Source organism: Mustela lutreola, chromosome 6, assembly GCF_030435805.1.
Source record: "Mustela lutreola isolate mMusLut2 chromosome 6, mMusLut2.pri, whole genome shotgun sequence".
NCBI lineage: Eukaryota > Metazoa > Chordata > Mammalia > Carnivora > Mustelidae > Mustela > Mustela lutreola.
Genome location: NC_081295.1, coordinates 96,387,891 through 96,405,865, shown reverse-complemented (window position 1 = coordinate 96,405,865; position 17,975 = coordinate 96,387,891). Strand labels below are relative to the sequence as shown.

At 41.6% G+C, this 17,975-nt stretch overlaps 1 protein-coding gene across 1 annotated transcript; it reads right to left on the bottom strand.

The window, feature by feature from the left end:
* Positions 1-2,072: 2,072 nt before the first annotated feature.
* On the bottom strand, positions 2,073-17,634 carry LOC131833198 (centromere protein Q-like). The gene is given in 5 exon segments (XM_059176369.1): positions 2,073-3,250; positions 12,600-12,674; positions 12,810-12,847; positions 12,850-12,928; positions 17,506-17,634. Coding segments are annotated over 5 exon segments (453 nt in total). The 3' UTR covers positions 2,073-3,118.
* Positions 17,635-17,975: the final 341 nt, after the last annotated feature.

Below are 17,975 nucleotides of genomic sequence, written 5' to 3'. Positions count from 1 at the left end.
CTTCCCTTGGTCCTTCTCCAGGTACATGTTCTTGAAAGGGATAGAGCCCCCAAGCACCAGTACAGGTTCCATGCAGAGGGAACTGACCTAAGACCCCAATAAACACCTTGAGGCCATAGGGAAGGAGAGACTAGGGGTGGATGATTCTCTGCAAGAGTGCCATTTGCCTATACACCTTCAGTGTGGGTGTGGTAGTCCTTTGTCCCCCTCCCCACCCCACCCCCAAGAGGCTGGCCACAGGAGAGAGCAGCCAGGAAGCTGGAATCAATCCTACACTGCTGGCACAGGCCCTTATTTTCCTTTAAGGCTGAGAAACATTGTACATAGGATACTTCTTTCCATTTTCCCTCATGTTTGCAAAACAAGTCTAATAGTAAAATAATATTGTAATTGATACTTCCCTCAAGTGGCCATGTCTCCTCTGCCAATTTATATTGTGGCCATGTCTTGGAACAAAAGAAAATAAGTTGCCATTTCTTCAATGTTTGTGGGTCAAAATATTTCTAGATATTCAGGATGCATCTTAAAGGAGTACTGGTGTTGGTCAGGGAATTACAGTTACCCCTTTATAGGAAGAGAGGAAAGGTCATCCCTTAAGTTAGTTCCTTATAATAGATCAGGAAGACCTTTCCTGATCTGATGGCCTGAACTGATCTGACGACCAAGGACCCTATCAATTTTGTGAGGTGCTGGGAGTACTTGTGCTTACCCAGGCTTGGTCCTACCTCTGGAGAGTGATCCTTGCCCTAGTATTTTTTTCTTTTTTGTCCCCTCATTTCCTATCCATGGGACTTGAGGGGTACCAATTATGACCTCTTAAATCACTCTGAATAGTTGATAGAAATGCTAGACTTCTTTTGGCTTGTTGAAAGTTGGCATGATGACATAACAGAATTGTCCCATCTGGCATAGCCACAAAAAGAGGTTAGTAAAATCCACCTTTTGGAGGGATATGATGGGGAACCTGGGGGGACAGAAGCCACCTGGGTAGACATTAGTTTACCAGCCCTGTTTTGCCATTCCTTCCTATAGGTGGTAAAGCCAATTTGGGGGTGGGGGGTCTACCTTAAAGTATAGATAAGGGAATAACAATTTTTCAGGTGTAGTAAAATGGCACCTGCCACCATGTGTGAGTACTCCTTCAGGCAGGTAATACAGACCTAGGCTTGTGGGGGTTCGATTCTATCTATCCATCATTTATGCAGAAAGAGCACCCACATTTCTTCTCCGTCTATGCACAGAGGAGATGATGCCAGTGATCTAATATAGGAATTAAAGCAGTGCGGGTGAGGGGTGCTTCCTGATGCACAGCATGGGCCAGGCCCCCAAGGAAGCCTTGGTTGCCAGCCCTTCTGGTAAGTATAGTAATACATGCTTCCATCTGACCCGGTAGCTGGGGTAAGGAGTATGAGTCAGAGATGCCACCACAGGGCACATGGCAGAGGAGGAAGGCCGTTCCTCATCATGTCAGTGATACCTTGGAGGGTGCCTGAAACATCTGCAAGAGGATGTCCGAGAAAAGAGCAATAGAGGGGTTTTTCTCTGGATGCCTGTATAGGCATGTAAGGAGCCAGGTCCCTCAGAGAGCCTTTGGGTGTCCTCCAAAGGATAGTCTTATTCAGGACACGCCATTGTTGCTCAGTTTTCTCTAGGTCCCTCACATCCAGTGATCTGGCCTGAAATGAGTTCTGAGTCCTCTTTGAACTGATAGTGCCAACTTATGTTGGGGGATTAATCAGAAAGGAGCCCAGAGAGCCTGTCACCCGAGATTTGAAAATGGCAGTCATGCTAATCCGCTCTTACGTGACTGATGGGTGTCCACTGTTTTAACAAAATGGAGAGAGAGAGACGCTTCCTGCTACTCACAGTTAGATGTCCTTTATGATGGTGAGATCCTGAATGAGTGCCCAAGAAAATACTTCAGGATTTCTCTTCCTTTAATGCCCAAGGTTCTTGGTCATGCCACTACGAAAATGAGGAGGTAGACCAGATGAAGACTGGTAACCAGCAAAGCAGAGTTTATTGAGCAATAGTACAAAACTCCCAAAGAGGAAGGGGACCCGAGAGGGTTGCATTGGAGTTTCTAAGTCTAGGGGTTTTTATGAGCACTTTTGCAGAACTATCTTAAGCAACCATAGTGTTCTAAGGCATGCTGATCAGGGCTTTGATCACACATATGTCTACCTATTAGGTTAAGGTTTATGTGCTGATGGCCTTTTTGGGCTAACATATGGGGACTTATGTCTTAACTGTCCTGGTTCGTGATAGTGACAGATGCTTTGTTTCATTTTAGAACATCTTGCAGAAGTCATTTCTACAAAGGCTTCAAAACAAAATGCTAGTGCAAAATAGGATGTTTGTACCGTTTTGTCTTAGCTGTGCTGTTTCCATGTTTTCTTGTTGGAGACCTTGGTCCAGACTACCTAACTGTCTAACTATTTCCTAACATTGTTACAATGAGAAAAGGTTTACAGAAAGAGGTTTTTTGTTTGATTTTTTTTTAAGGGAATAAATGTGTTTAGGTTCCTCTTAAATGAAATTATGCTTTGATGACAGTGGAAAATATTCATCATCATGTCAATAATCCAACCAAAGAAATAAAATGTTCATGCTACTCCCAAAGTTAAAGATACCTTGCAAATATTAATTATGTCACAAAAGGTCTAAAGGGTTATGTAAAAGAATAAAAGCATTTGGGGATTTCTTAAGTTTCATATGAACAGACAGAAAATACAAGTTATGAACTAAATAATAATGATTGCGAACAATTGTGTTTTTATGTGCTAGGCACTCTATGCACTTTACATATATTGCATTACAGTATCACAGTTCCTCTGCACTAATCAATAAAAGAACTCCATTCATCCATTGTAAATCATTAAAGTGTAGCTCAGGAAAACCACTGGATAAACAGCATCAGAAATGTGAGTTGCTAGATTTGACAACAATTAAAAACAGTGTTTAGAACTACATTAGATGCTAATAGATCTACACAGGCTAATGTTAAGTGTATGTTGAAAATAAATCCCAGAGAAGCCTCAGCTTCAGCGGTATCATCATAGGCTAAGTTTTATAATCTCATAAACTTTAAATTAATACAGAGCAGACTAAAAAACTCTTAAAGGGCATCCAGCCTCTTATAGGCTTCTTCAATGAAAGTTAACATATTCTTCATCTGGGATGAGTTATGGAGAACATCTAAGTCTCTCAGAAGAGCTTTATGGTTTGAAATTGATGTCAAAATTTCTTTCTGTGGGTATAATAGTACAGTTAGTTTAAAATTTTTAAAAGCTGAGATATAATTGACATATAACACCATATTAGCTTCAGGTATACCACACAATGATATGATGTTTGTGTATACTGCAAAATGACCACCAAGGTAAGTCTAGTTAACATCTGGCATCATACATAGTTACAAATTTTCTTGTGATGTGAACTGTTAATATTTACTCTCTTAACAACTTTGAAATATACAAGACAATGTTATTGACTACAGTCACTGTATTCTATATTACATCCCCATGACTGATTTTATAACTTCAAGTTTGTACCTTTTGACCACATTGACCCACATAAATAGTTTCTAACCTTTTATTATGAGAAATGTCAAATGTATGTTTAGGGAGAATGGTACACTAAACCTTATATACTCATCAGCCAACCTCAGTAATCATCAACTCATCCCTATTCTTTCAAATTTGTATTATTCGGTTTTACCTCTGTCTATTCCCTTTCCTTTCACTCTAAATGGATTACAGATAGGACTATTTTAAGTTATTTTTGAGAAACTTGAAGACTTTCTACCACTCTAAACATTTACACCATTGTTATGGCCAATTTAATGTTAAAACATGTTTAACTATTAGGGTCTGCTTACCCAGAGCGACTCTATATTACCTGGGTAGCCATATTGTTGTTTACATATAAAGACTTCATTCCGGGAATAAATGCCCCAGTAGTTCCTGGTATTGGTACTGGGTGTTGATTCCAGGAGTAGACGCCTTAACAATAAAAGCTGCATAACTTGGGTCTGCTGTTATGCCCTATAAAACCAGCCTGTGAGATTGGGACGGGGTCGCCCTCTTCAGAGGCAGCCCTGACCGGTCAGTCTGACTTCTGATGCCTGGCATAGAAAAAAAGCCTTGCCTTACTTTCAAATTTCTATCAGTCTCGCTCCTTGAAAACGGACCCCAACATTATGGGGGCTCGTCCGCTATCAAATGACAGGAACTGAGTCAGCATCAAAATTTCTGGCAAAATCCTCCGGAGGTAAGACCTCGATATTTTATTCTGTGGGATCTGGTCTGTCTGTCTGGTTGTGGAGATCCAGGGTATAGCCCACAGGGGAGAAGCTGGATGCAGCATTGCTCCCCAGGGCTGGAGTGGATGCGGGGACGACCCATCCCTCCACTGGGAGATTGCCAGTGGGTTCAAGTCCCCCTAGGTAGGCAGGGAACTTGACCTGCCAGATGTTTGAGTCCCCCTAGGTAGTCAGGGAGAAAATCCCCACCAGCGGCAGGTTGTGTTTTTGAGTTGGGATTATATCTTGCATATAATCTTAGACTTGATATCTGGTTGAGGAAGGGCCACTGGGTTTGCGGTTGTCTGTGCCTTGTCTTTTTGTTGTTTGCTGTGTTGTTTGTTGTGAATCAATGGGGCAAACAGGGAGTAAGGGATCTGTGACACCCATGAGTCTTATTCTCCAGCATTTCAAGGATTTTCAAGGTAAAGGTTTACCCAGGAAAACTAAAAACACTTTGTCAGCTGGAGTGGCGCACTTTCTCCACAGGGTGTCCACCAGAAGGAATGTTTACCTTGGCCCAAATCTACTCTACCCAGAGTAAGGTCTTTGATTTCCATTGAGACCAAATACCTTACACCGTGGCCTGGTGATACCTGCTAGAAGAGCCACCTTCATAGCTCAAGTACCACCTTCCCCCTACTAATAAAACCATTTCTCCCCTCTATGGCAGGTCAGATCACCATAACCAGAACAGAAAGATGAGTGGGAACCAAGGAATACCATCCTGCCTCCGTAGGACATGGAGGACATAGATTCTCCCCCTCCTTATCCGTCCCCTAAACCTGACTCCCAGTCCCAAGACACCCTTACTAGTCCACCTCATATACAGTCAGGATCCACCTATGGGACCACTGAGCCCTGGTCCTACCCCTTCCCTCTACCCCACTCTGCTGCCCCCACCCCACTGGCTCCATCAGTGCCGATGCTGCCTCTCTGTGAGGTCACTCCACCAGATGAGAGAGGGCACCCCCACCTAACTTATATTCCTTTCTCCTCTTCTGACATCTATAACTGGAAGGCCCAACATAAATCCTTCTCTGTCCACCCTCAGGATTTAATTAGTCTCTTGGAAACTGTTTCTTACCCACCAGCCTACCTGGGTGGATATTCAGCAGCTCCTTATGGCCCTCTTTAATACAGAAGAGAGGGATTGCATTATGCAAGAGACCCATAAAGTGATAAGTGAGAGACTTGGCAGCAACCTCAATCCCCAGCAAATGGAGGACTACTGCCCAAAGGAGCCCCCCAACTGGAACCCAAATCTGATAAAGGTAGGGAGAGCCTACATTTCTACCACCAGGCTCTGCTGGGAGGCCTCCGTGTGGCTGCAAGGAGAACCATAAATTTATACAAAATTAGTGTGGTGACTCAAGGTATGAATGAATCTCCGGGGGCTTTTCTAGAAAGGCTTATTGAAGCCTATAAAATGTACAGCCCGATCGACCCTGAGGCACCCAAAAATCAGAGGGCAGTAAATCTTGCCTCTGCCAGTCAGTCAGCCCCAGATATAAGGAAGAAACTTCAGAAAATTTAAGGATTTGAAGGGAAGAATCTGACTGAGTTAGTGGGAATAGCAGAAAAGGGCTTAACAACAGGGATACATAAGAAGATGCAAAACAGACTAAAAAAATAGCTAAAGTTTTGGCATTACATGAGGTGGGAAGGAGATAGGGGAAAAAAGGTTGGTGGAAAAGAAAAAGGCAGGTAGGAGATGGTCAATGGAAAGAAAAGCCTAAACGCAAAGAAAGCAGATGGGAAGTCTTAGATTCAGATCAGTGTGCGTACTGCAAGGAAAAAGGACACTGGGCCAGAGAGTGCCCTAAGAAGAAAATGGCAATGCTGGCCACCAAAGACTGAAGGGGCCATGGTTCAGATCCCCTCCCTGAACCTTGGGTTAAAATTGAGGTGGAGGGGAAATCAATTGATTTTTTGGTGGACAAGGGAGCCCAATTTTCATCATTACTAAAGCCTATGGGAAAACTATCTGGAGAGGAAGTCTGGGTACAAGGGGCAAATGGCACAGAAAGACAGAAATGGACAACAGAAAGGACTTTACATTTGGCCTTGGGAGTAGTCAAACATCGGTTCTTGGTCCTACCTAATGCCCCATATAACCTGATAGGAAGAGATCTCCTCCACAAACTACAGGCTGGCATTCAGTTCTCAGAAGGAGACATGACTGTGACTTTGGGACAACCCACTGTGCAGATGCTTGTGGCAACAGTAGATGAACATCTCCTTTACGAGCCAGTCTCAAAACCAGAGGAGATAAGGGAGGGAAGCCTTCTCCAAACCCTACATGTCGAATTTCCCGAAGTCTGGGCAGAAGGGAGGCTTCCTGGCCTGGCCAAGAGACAGCCTCCAGTAGTGGTACGTTAAAAGCAACAGCTACAGCCATTCAAGTCCGGCAGTACTCCCTCCCCTGGGAAGCAAAGGAAGGGATCAGAAAACACATTAACCACCTCCGAGGAGATGGGATTCTAGTTCCTTGCAAATCACCATGGAACACACCTTTACTGCCTGTCAAAAAGGCTGAAACTGGGGAGTATCCGCCCATTCAGGACCTGCAGGAAGTTAACAAATGGGTTGAAGATATCCACCCAACAGTGCCCAACCCCTATACCCTACTCTCCCTCCTAGGCCCCAAAAGAACTGTGTACACTGTCTTAGATCTCAAGGATGCATTTTTCTGCATACCTTTGGTAAGGGAGTCTCAACCTCTCTTTGCTTTTGAGTGGTCTGACCCACAGGAAGGGTTCCAGGACCAGCTCACCTGGACAAGACTTCCCCAAGGATTCAAAAATCCACCCACCATTTTCGATGAGACCCTACATGAGGATTTGCATGAGTACAAAATCACCAACCCAGGAGTCACTCTGCTAAAGTATGTTGATGACTTGCTAATAACCGCTGAGAACTATGAGTCATGCTTGTGGGGAACAAAAACTCTCTTACAGACTCTGCAGTAAAAAGGGTATCAGGAGTCAGCAAAGAAAGCACAACATTGTCAGAGCCACACCACTTATTTAGGCTTTGATCTCCACGAGGGAGTGCGTTCGCTGTCTGAGTCCAGGAAACATGTGATCAACCAGATACCCCTGCCCCACCATGCCCCAACAAGTGAGGGAGTTTCTTGGGATGGTGGCTACTGCAGACTGTGGATACCACGGTTTGCAGAGATTGCCCGACCCCTCTATGAACTGATTAAGGGAGGACTCACTATGGTAGAATGGACAGCTGAGGCAGAAGGTGCATTTTGAAAATTACACACAGCCTTACTGAGTGCCCCAGCACTGGCTATCCCAGATGTTATCAAGCCCTTCCACTTGTATGTAGATGAAAAGGCAGGGGTGGCCAAAGGGATTTTGCCTCAGACTCTGGGGCCTTGGCAAAGGCCAGTGACTTATCTTAGCAAAAAACTAGATCCAGTAGAGGCTGGGTTCCCCCCTTGCCTCCGCATAATTGCTGCCATGGCCCTCCTGGTCAAGGATGCAAGTTAATTAACTTTGGGTCAAAATCTCATCTTGACCACTACTCATGCTATCGAAGGCCTCCTCCAGACCCCAACAGACTGGTGGATGACAAATGCCCTAGTGACATGGTATCAAGCCCTCCTCCTTAACGAACCGAAAGTGATTTTCAGGCCCCTGGTGGTGCTAAATCCAGCCATGTTGCTTCCAGAAAAGCTAGCTGACCACCCTCACCACTCAAGGGGAGGTCCTAACCCAAATCACATGAATAAAGCCTGATCTCAGAGACACTCCCCTCCCGGATGCGAAGATGACTCTGTTTGCAGATGGGAGTAGCTACATAATCGATGGAAAGAGGTATGCGGGGGCTGCCGTGGTTTCTCCTGAACAGGAGCTCTAGAAGACGGCCCTGGCACACAGAACCTCAGCGCAAAAAGAGGAGCTGATTGCACTCACCAAGACACTGCAGAGGGCCAAGGGTAAGACCACCAACAACTATACAGACAGCAGGTAGGCCTTTGCTACTCTCCATATACAAGGGGCTATTTATAAGGAAAGTGGCCTATTGACAGCAGAAGGAAAAGAAATTAAAAACAGAAAGGGGACTGATCTGGTTTAAAAGGAAACCAATTAGCAGATCAAACAGCAAAGCAAGCAGCCAGGGAAACCGCTCAAGCACTGGTTACAATCCCAGCTCCAGCCCTACCAGAAAAACCAGATTATTCAGAGAAAGATTAAAAATATTTACAAAAATGGACTAAATTAGACTATGAAGGGGATTGGGCTAAGACTAGGGCAGGAAAGTTAATTCTTCCTCGAAGACTAGGAAAAAAATTAGTAAGCCAAATACATCAGGGCACTCATTTAGGGACACACAAGCTTAAGGAGCTCATGGGTAAACAGTCCCAGGTTTCTAAATTAGGGCGTATGGCACAGGATGTGGTTGACAGATGTGCTCAATGTCAGGCGGTAAATGCAGGAAGAACTAGGATGGGAAGAGGAAAAAGAGAAAGAGGAAGGGAACCAGGAATTTATTGGGAAGTAGATTTTACAGAGATGAAACAAGGAAAGTATGGACACAAGTATATGTTAGTTTTTGTGAATACCTTTTCAGGCTGGGTAAAGGCTTTTTCTGCCAAACATGAAACGGTAGGAATGGTAGCCAAAAAGTTACTAGAGGAAAGAATTCCTAGGTTTGGGTTGCCTCTCGTGATTGCATCAGACAAAGGCCCTGCATTTGTGAGTTCAGTCTCACAGGCATTGGCCAAGGCCGTGGGCACTAATTGGAGACTACTCTGTGCCTACCGGCACCAGAGCTCTGGACAAGTAGAGAGAATGAACCCGACTCTTAAAGAGACCTTAACAAAGTTAATTCTGGAGACTGGAGGTGGATGGGTGGATCTTCTTCCCTTTGCCCTCCTTAGGGCGCGATGTACACCCTACTTAAACAAGGTGACCCCATTTGAAATAATGTTCGGGAGATCCACCCCTCCCCCCAGCTCCGCCCTTGGCTACAAAAGGTTGCCCTAGCAGAAATGAATGATCAGTCTATACTCCAGTCACTACAGTCTTAAAAAGAGCCCACGCAGGGATCCGAGCTGCCTACACTGAGACGGAGATGGAAGTGAAGCCGCACCCTTACCAACCCGGAGACTTGGTTTGGATACTCAGTCACCGAGTGGAAAACTTGGAGCCCCGCTGGAAGGGACCATTCAGGGTCATCCTGACCACCGCCATGGCAGTAAAAGTATAAGGCATCAGGGCCTGAATTCACGTGTGTCACGTCAAATGAGCTGAAAGCAAGGACACCCCCCAGAAATGGGAGCCACTGCCAGTGGATACCACCAACCGTGGACTAAAACTAAGACTCAAAAGGGTTTCATGACTTGGTCACTTTTAACCCTGTTCCTACTCAGCAGCAGCCAGGGGACACCTCATCGGTCTAAAACAGCCCAATGGAAAATCAGAAAGACAGAGGATGGAACAACACTCAAGGTCAATGACACCTCAGGTCAGCCTGTTCTCACCCTCGATCTCTGTGATTTGATGTCAGAAATAAATGTAAAATTGCTCGAGGGTAGCGCCCTCTTTGGGATGGATGGCCGGTACCCAGTTCAGGGATGTGGGTACCAGTCATACAAGTTTCACTTGCAAAGTTACCAATTCTATGCCTGTCCTGCTAATGGGGAACCTAATTGCCAAGGGGCAGGGGAATTCCACTGTACAGCCTGGGGATATGAAACAATAGCCCTCTGGACACACCATGACAAGCATATTGACCTCGTCTGAGTTAGACCACCAGTCAACCAGGAAAATTGCCCGGTCAGAAAATGCAACTCCATACAGATTACAGTAAAGTCATGGCAGTCGGGGTCATCAGGAAGTGTTAATTGGGAATCAGGAAAAACTTGGGGTCTAAGACTGTATGTATGGGGAAAAGATCCAGGTACAGACTTCACCATCCAAAAAAACAAAAACTAGGGAGCCACCCCGGCCAATAGGGCAAAACCCAGTTTTAAATCCTCCCAAGCCACTAAAACCAACCAGACCACTCACCACTGCAACCCCAAAAGAGACTGCCATGGAAAATAAAAAAGAGAGTGTTGACAATGACAACAACACCGCCAAAGTTTTACTCCCACTGGTAGATTCAATGTTTAGCTTTTTTTTTTTTTTCTTTTTTATTTATCAGAGAGAGAGAGGGGGAGAGAGCGAGCACAGGCAGAGAGAATGGCAGGCAGAGGCAGAGGGAGAAGCAGGCTCCCTGCTGAGCAAGGAGCCCGATGTGGGACTCGATCCCAGGATGCTGGGATCATGACCTGAGCCGAAGGCAGCTACTTAACCAACTGAGCCACCCAGGCATCCCTCAATGTTTAGCTTTTTAAACGTGTCAGACCCCAATATTACTCGAGACTGCTGGCTATGCTTAAACCCTCAGTCCCCATATTATATTGAAATAGGGGCCAATCTTATTGTAGGAACTCAGAAGGGACAGATTAAAAATGAAAATTCTTATAACTCTTGTGAGTGGGGAAGGGTACCTAGACTAACCTTAGGGGATATAAAAGGAAAGGGACTTTGCCTTGCAACACAAAAAGGAAAACAAACTTCCCCATATAGAGACCTATGTAAGGCCATAATAGTCCCTACTATTTTCACTAACTTCCTTAAGGCCCCCACTGGAGCCTGGTTTGTTTGTAGTTCAGGACTCATGCTATGACTTAATCTCACTTTGTTCCAAAACTCTTCCTGGAATGAACTCTGTATAACTGTCCACATTCTTCCCCAGGTAGATTATTATGGAGGACCTGAGGGATTCCAACATCTTACTGCAGGGATAGAATGAACAAAGCGTGGGGTTCCCATCCTAATCCCAGCACTAGTTGTGGCAGGAATAGCAGAGTCCACAGCAGTAGGGACCGCAGCTTTAATAAAGGAAGAAATAGATTATGAGGCTATTGGGTCCCAAGTAGATACTGACCTACGTTATATTCATGAAAATATAGACAAACTAACTGATTCTTTGAGCTCATTAGCTGAAGTAGTACTGCAAAATAGAAGAGGGCTTGACATACTATTCCTAGAAAAGGGGGGGGCTCTGCATAGCCTTGGGAGAAGAATGCTGCTTCTGGGCAAACCATACTGGAGTCATCAAAAACAGTCTAGCAGTCATTAAAAGGAGATTAGATGAACGCGAGCAACAATGCAAGAACTCCCAGGGATGGTTTCAAAGTTTGTTCAGCTGGTCCCCATGGATGACTTCCCTATTATCAGCAGTTGCAGGCCCCCAGGCTTTACTATTACTAATGTTGCTTTTTGGCTCCTGCATTATAAATGCCCTAGTGTCATTTGTACAGAAGAGAATTGGTGCGGTAAAAATGTTAGTCCTACAAACTCAATATACAACAAGAGATCATGGGATTGACTGAAAAGTCAAGGAATTGACTAACCTTCAAAAAAAAGGCAGGGGGGGAATGTTAGAGCCGATTTAATGTTAAAACCTGTTTAACTATTAGGGCCTGCTTACCCAGAGCGACTCCATATTACCTGGGTAGCCATATTGTTGTTTACATCTAAAGACTTCATTCCGGGAATAAATGCCCCAGTAGTTCCTGGTATCGGTTCCAGGTGGCGATTCTGGGAGTAGACGACTTAACAATAAAAGCCACATAATTTGGGTCTGCTGTTATGCCCTATAAAACCAGCCTGTGAGGTTGGGACGGGGTCACCCTCTTCAGAGGCGGCCCTGACCGGTCAGTCTGACTTCTGATGCCTGGCATAGAAATAAAGCCTTGCCTTACTTTCAATTGTATCAGTCTCGCTCCTTTGATAATGGGCCCTAACGATAACAGCTACTGGGAACGTGTGAAAACAGAGACCAGTATATAGTCTGCTACAAATAACACAACATTATTTCATGAAGAGTTATAGGACATTGTTAGAAGCATAAACAAACTCAACTATTGGAATTTACTTCCAGAAATCTACCTTACAGTTACAACCATACAAATACCTAAAGATACATATACAAGCAATACTGAGCATCATTTGTAACTGCAAAAATCACTTATTTCCACCAGTAATTCACAAATTATAGTACGGTAGAATGCAATTTTATACAGTTATTGACAAGAATGAGAGATCCACATGAAAGATGCTCACAAAATAAGATGTTCAAACTATTCTGTCAAGTCAGAAAAATAATGTTGCCTACAAACATATCATAGATTTCATTTGTCTTTAGAAAAAGAAAAAGGATATTATGGTTTTATATATGCAAGTCACAACTGATGATACAGCTGATATGGCAAATTAGCATTTACCTGAAGTGTGGCTGCTTTGAGAATCTTCTGAGAAAGTTCCGGAAGACAGAGTATCCCACTATCTATCTGAAACATCTAAAGTAGAAAAAGAAAGCTACAGATTATTTCAAAAGGCTGATTCCTTTCATCTTACATTCAGAAGTTGTCTTACTGAGAGATAAGCATTAAAAAACTTATCCAGACTCAAGATATTCATCATTAAACAATTACCTGTTTTACATTCCCCTCCTCTTCTTCCACCTCACTTTGAGAACTTGAATTTTGTTCTTTAGGCTCTGAATATTCCCAGTCATTAACTCTATGGTTTCTACTATTTTATCTACTTCTTTCTGAGTAAGAGATCAGAAAGTTAATGTTTTAAATTAAATACAGTATTAAATAAAACCCAAATAGGTATTAATATACATATTTCATAAATACCAAATATATTGAAAAATTTTTAGAAGAAACTGGTAATTTTTTTTTCCTTTTCCAAAACTAACTTCCGAGAACCTAATTTACCAACATACTAATTCATTACATGGAGATTTAATTTCCATGGAACAAGGAGATACAATCCATGTACAAGAATATTTCCTCCATAATTCAGCAAAACTGCTACAGTCAGAGATCCTGGAAGACCTGTGTGAATATAGCAGAGCCCAACGACTGATGGCCTAAAAATCTGCTGTGCTGTGCCTATCCATCTCTAAGCCACTACGCACCCCTGGCAACCACTCATCTTTTTATTCTCTGGTTCTGCCTTTTCTAACTCATCACATAGTGGCAGTCATACAGTATGGAGCCTTTTCAGTTTTGCTTCTTTCACTTGTGATTTATAATATGTGCTTAAGGTTCCTCCATGTCTCTTTAGGACCCAATAGCTTATTTCTTTTTAGTGGTGAATAATAGTCCATTGTCTGATATCCCACATTTATTTATTCATTCACCTAATGAAGGACATCTTGGTATTCCAACTTTTGGCAATTATGAATACAGCCGCCACAAATATCCATGTGCAATATTCAAACATCCATGTACAATATACGAAGGCGCATGATGGCTGTATCATGTAGTAAGAAGAGGTTTCATTTTGTAAGACACTGCCAAACTGTATTCTAAACTGGTTGTATCATTTAGCATTTCCCACCAGCTGTAAGAATACTTTTTTTTTCTTTTAAAGATTTTATTTATTTATTTGAGAGAGAGACACAGTGAGAGAGCATGAGAGGGGAGGTCAGAGGGAGAAGCAGGCTCCCCATGGAGCTGGGAGCCTGATGTGGGACTCGAAACCAGGACTCCAGGATCATGACCTGAGCCAAAGGCAGTCACTCAACCAACTGAGCCACCCAGGCACCCTGTAAGAACTCTTATTGCTCCACATCCTCATCTGCCTTTGTTGTTGTCCACGTTCTAGATTTTGGCCATTCTAATTCTAGGAAGTCCATATTAAGTCTCCTTTCATCCATAGTTTTCCAGTCCAAGTTTTTTGGATCTTTCCAATTGATTCATACAGGAAACTAGATAGTTTGCTTTGCAGAATTTGTGGGTCAGGTCTAACCTGTTCCTCGGTCCTGAACTTCCTGTGACTTGGTTTTTGGATTTTAGAGAGTCTTGTCCAGTACCAATGTGTGTTACCACATGTATTAGTTTACTGTGTCTGCCCAAAAAACTGCCACGCACTTGGTGTCTGAAATCAGAAATTTATTCTCTCACAGCTCTGGAGAGCAGATGTCCAAAGCAAGGTGTGGGCAGGATAGTGCTCCCCCTGAAATCTCTGAGGGAGAATCCTCTCTTGCCTCTTCCAGCCTCTCCCAGACTTCCTTGTGGCTGCTTGCTCCAATTTCTGCATTTTTCACACAGCCTTTTCTTCCATGTCTCCTTCTCTTATTAAGGACATGTTTGTCTCTTTAAGGACTTTAGTCTTTGTATTTAGGACCTACCCAAGATAATCCAGGATGATCTCATCTTGAGATCTTTAATTATATCTGGGAAGACTCTCTTTCCAAATAAGGACACATTATATGTTCCAGGGCTAGGACTTGGGCATATCATTTTTGGGGACACCATTCAACCCACTATAGAGGGAATGAATAACAATAATGAATAAAGAAAAGTTAATATAATAAGGACTAAAAATTTCCATTGTAGTTAAAAAAATATTTTGGTCCACTGCTTTGGTTATCTTCTTTGGGTAGTCCTACTATACCTATGCCATATCTTCTATGCTGAGCTTTTACTTTGTCAGTTTTTCTCAACTTCAAAAAAAAATGTTTCTTTTTGATTCTTCAAATTTTCTCCTTTACTATTTATTTTAAGCATTTATTTGTTCCATTTGCTTTAATTCTTTTAATGTAGTCTGCATATCTGACAACCTTTTCTTTTACTTATAATTTTTTCCTCAATTCTGTGGTTTCAGTTTTTAGTATCTCTAATACCAATTTAGGATTTTTCCATACCCTCTACTGTTTTTCTGAATTTCTTTCAGTTTGCTTAAGAATTAGGTTAGTGTTCATCTGTTTTGTGAACACACGCTTTTAGCATGCTTTTGTTATCTGTGGATTGCTATTTTTTTGTCCTTATTTCATATATTCTTATGCTAAATCTGGTTGTGAAATCCTATGGCTCCATTCCTATGCGGAGGTCCATATAGATCAAAAACCTGAGCCCTTGCAGTTCCCATACCATCTTCTCAGTCTCAGAGACAGCGCTCACCACTATCTTTTCTGTAGCACCATCAGCGAATGAGAGAGCTCAATGAATACAACTTCCATTATTAGCTGATAGAGGTTTTTGAAGTCACCCCAAAGAATAGCTCTAGGCTACTGTGGGAAAAGGTAGTGGTTGTAAGTAAGGCACATGACAGAAAACTGATGGATACAGACAAGACCTAAAAACTCCTAGTTCAACGATTCTGTTAGACTAGCGAAGAATTCTTGTGCCCACAATGCAAACAGTGCTTCCACTGAGTAACTGGCCATCAAGCAAGCAAACCCGACTCTTGTAATGCTGTGATATAAGAAATATGTATTTGGTTTTCATCCCTGGTTTCTGACAGAAAACCTGTAAAATCCTTGTAATCTGTTGAGTGATTGGGGTGACACAGTGGCATCCTTTGCTAGTCATAATAAGCTTCTTTCAACCTTACCTGAGAGTTTATGCTAATAAGTGATTCAGAGAGGATGAAGGCTGGTTGCCAGAGCAAGCAACCAAGTGATTACAGGGTTGGGACTTTCAGCCTTACTCCTTGGTCTCTTGGGAAGGGGAGATTTAGTTAATAATCAATTCTGCCTATGTGATGAAGCTTTCATGAAAATTCTATGCACTGGATTCAGACAGCTTTCAGGTTAGTGGAACAACTTGGGAGGCTAGCAAATCATTGAACATGAGGAACGGGTAATGGCAACACCTGATTTATATGTGGAAACTCCACACATTTGGTGTCAGAAGTGTTGAGGATTGAAAAAGCTTTTTTTCATTTAACTGTATTTATGCTTTTTACTAGAAAACAAATGCCCCTCAGTATTACAGAAGATCACACTATCATTTACTATCTCTGACCACTTTCAAGTGACTTACTCAAGTATTAAATATTAAGATAACTGCCATGATCACACTTTAAAACCTTTAAAATCACCTTTAAAAAAAAAGTCAAATTCACAAAAAAAGAGTAAGAACATGGTTACCAGGGGCTGGGAGGGGAGAAAATTGGGAGAGGTTAGCCAAAGTTATAAATGTTCAGCTATAAGATGATGGAGGTGTGCTAATCTAATATGAAAAACAAGGTGATTATAACTGGTAATACTGTACTGTATACTTAAAAATTTGATGAGAGAGAACTTAAGTGTTCTTAACACACAAAAAATAAAAAATAAATAATGTGAGGTGAAGGATGTGTTAATTTACCAGATGAGGGAGTCCTTCACAATGTGTACATATATCAAATCACTACAATGTACACTTCGAATATCTTATAATTATAGACAATAGAGATGAGATTTTAAAAAAACCTATGTCAGTGATATCCAACTGTTCATTACATGGTGGAACTAGTGTCAGTGCTGCAAATATCCTCTTGAAAAGTAGTAACAGGAATAAAAATTCAATATAACCTCACACTAGGAAGAAAGTGAGTTTCTATTTATAAAATATGCAATTTAGTAATCCATAATATACATGTTATAATATATGTAATTAATTTATAATATATGTAAATTTGTTGTTCAGAGTCTAATGCACCGAATGTTATTCTCAATCATACGGAAAAACTGGAATAAATTGTAATTTTTGAATTATTAGAAATCCTTGGGGATGCATTCCTTGCATAAACTACTACCAATCCTGGATTTTCTAAATTGCTAACAAAGACCCAAGGGCCATCATCTACACACTACTTTGAAATGGCTAAGGGATATATGGTCTAATCAAGTTTAGTCTTAATAACTACTTAATAAGTCCTACAGTTCTCTTAACTGTTCAAGTATCCACTAACTAAAAGCCTGAAGTTAGTCATAATACCTAATGTTATCGCCCATTCTCTTCTGCAAGATAATGATTGAAAATCAGAATCGGCAGTTGGACTAAGGTGTTCATCATAACTTTAAGCAGTTTGTCTAAGGTTCAGCTAAAATAGGTCTCTTTTTCACATTTGTATAATGAGATCATATAGCACACACATCTTGAAGTTGTTTTGAGAATTAAGGGATATAACTACAAGTGCCTAGAGCAGTATCTAGAACACAAAAAGCCCTCATTACATGTTAGCCATACATAATAACAATTAGTATAAAAGAAGAATTTAATGAAAACCCTGTTCTAATATCTAGTATTTATTATTCAGAGAATATCATGATAGTTAAAAAATTTCTTATTCTCTTCCTCTTTCTCCTAACTCTCTAATCATGGACTCTCTGTTCAAATTTCATACCTGCAATAATACCAGACCTTCTTCATTAGCTCTGTGTTGTGCTCTTTCCATTTTCTGTAGATTTGACACATTAGTTAAATCTTTCAGCTTTTTGCGAGGGACTTTAAGGGTTTTACATAGTTGTAGCATAGCAATCGTAGGAATAATAAAAATATTATTATATTTATAATATCAATATAATGTAATAATTCATAATTATTAATAACTAATATAATATTTATAATTATAATATTATAATGAAAATGTTATAACAATAAAAATTATATTTACTTTTTTAGATCCATTTTTATTTTGTTTTGTTGTGTTGTGTTTTGAACTGTGTTTGCTGCCATCTTTTTTCTGTCCTCATATTCTCAAGGGCTATCATATTCCTTTATTAACATTAGCTAATATTAGCAGTGACTCAGCCATAAAAAGCCGTGACACATTGTATAAGGTAGGAGATCTCTGCTGATCTAGGGCAGGGCTTC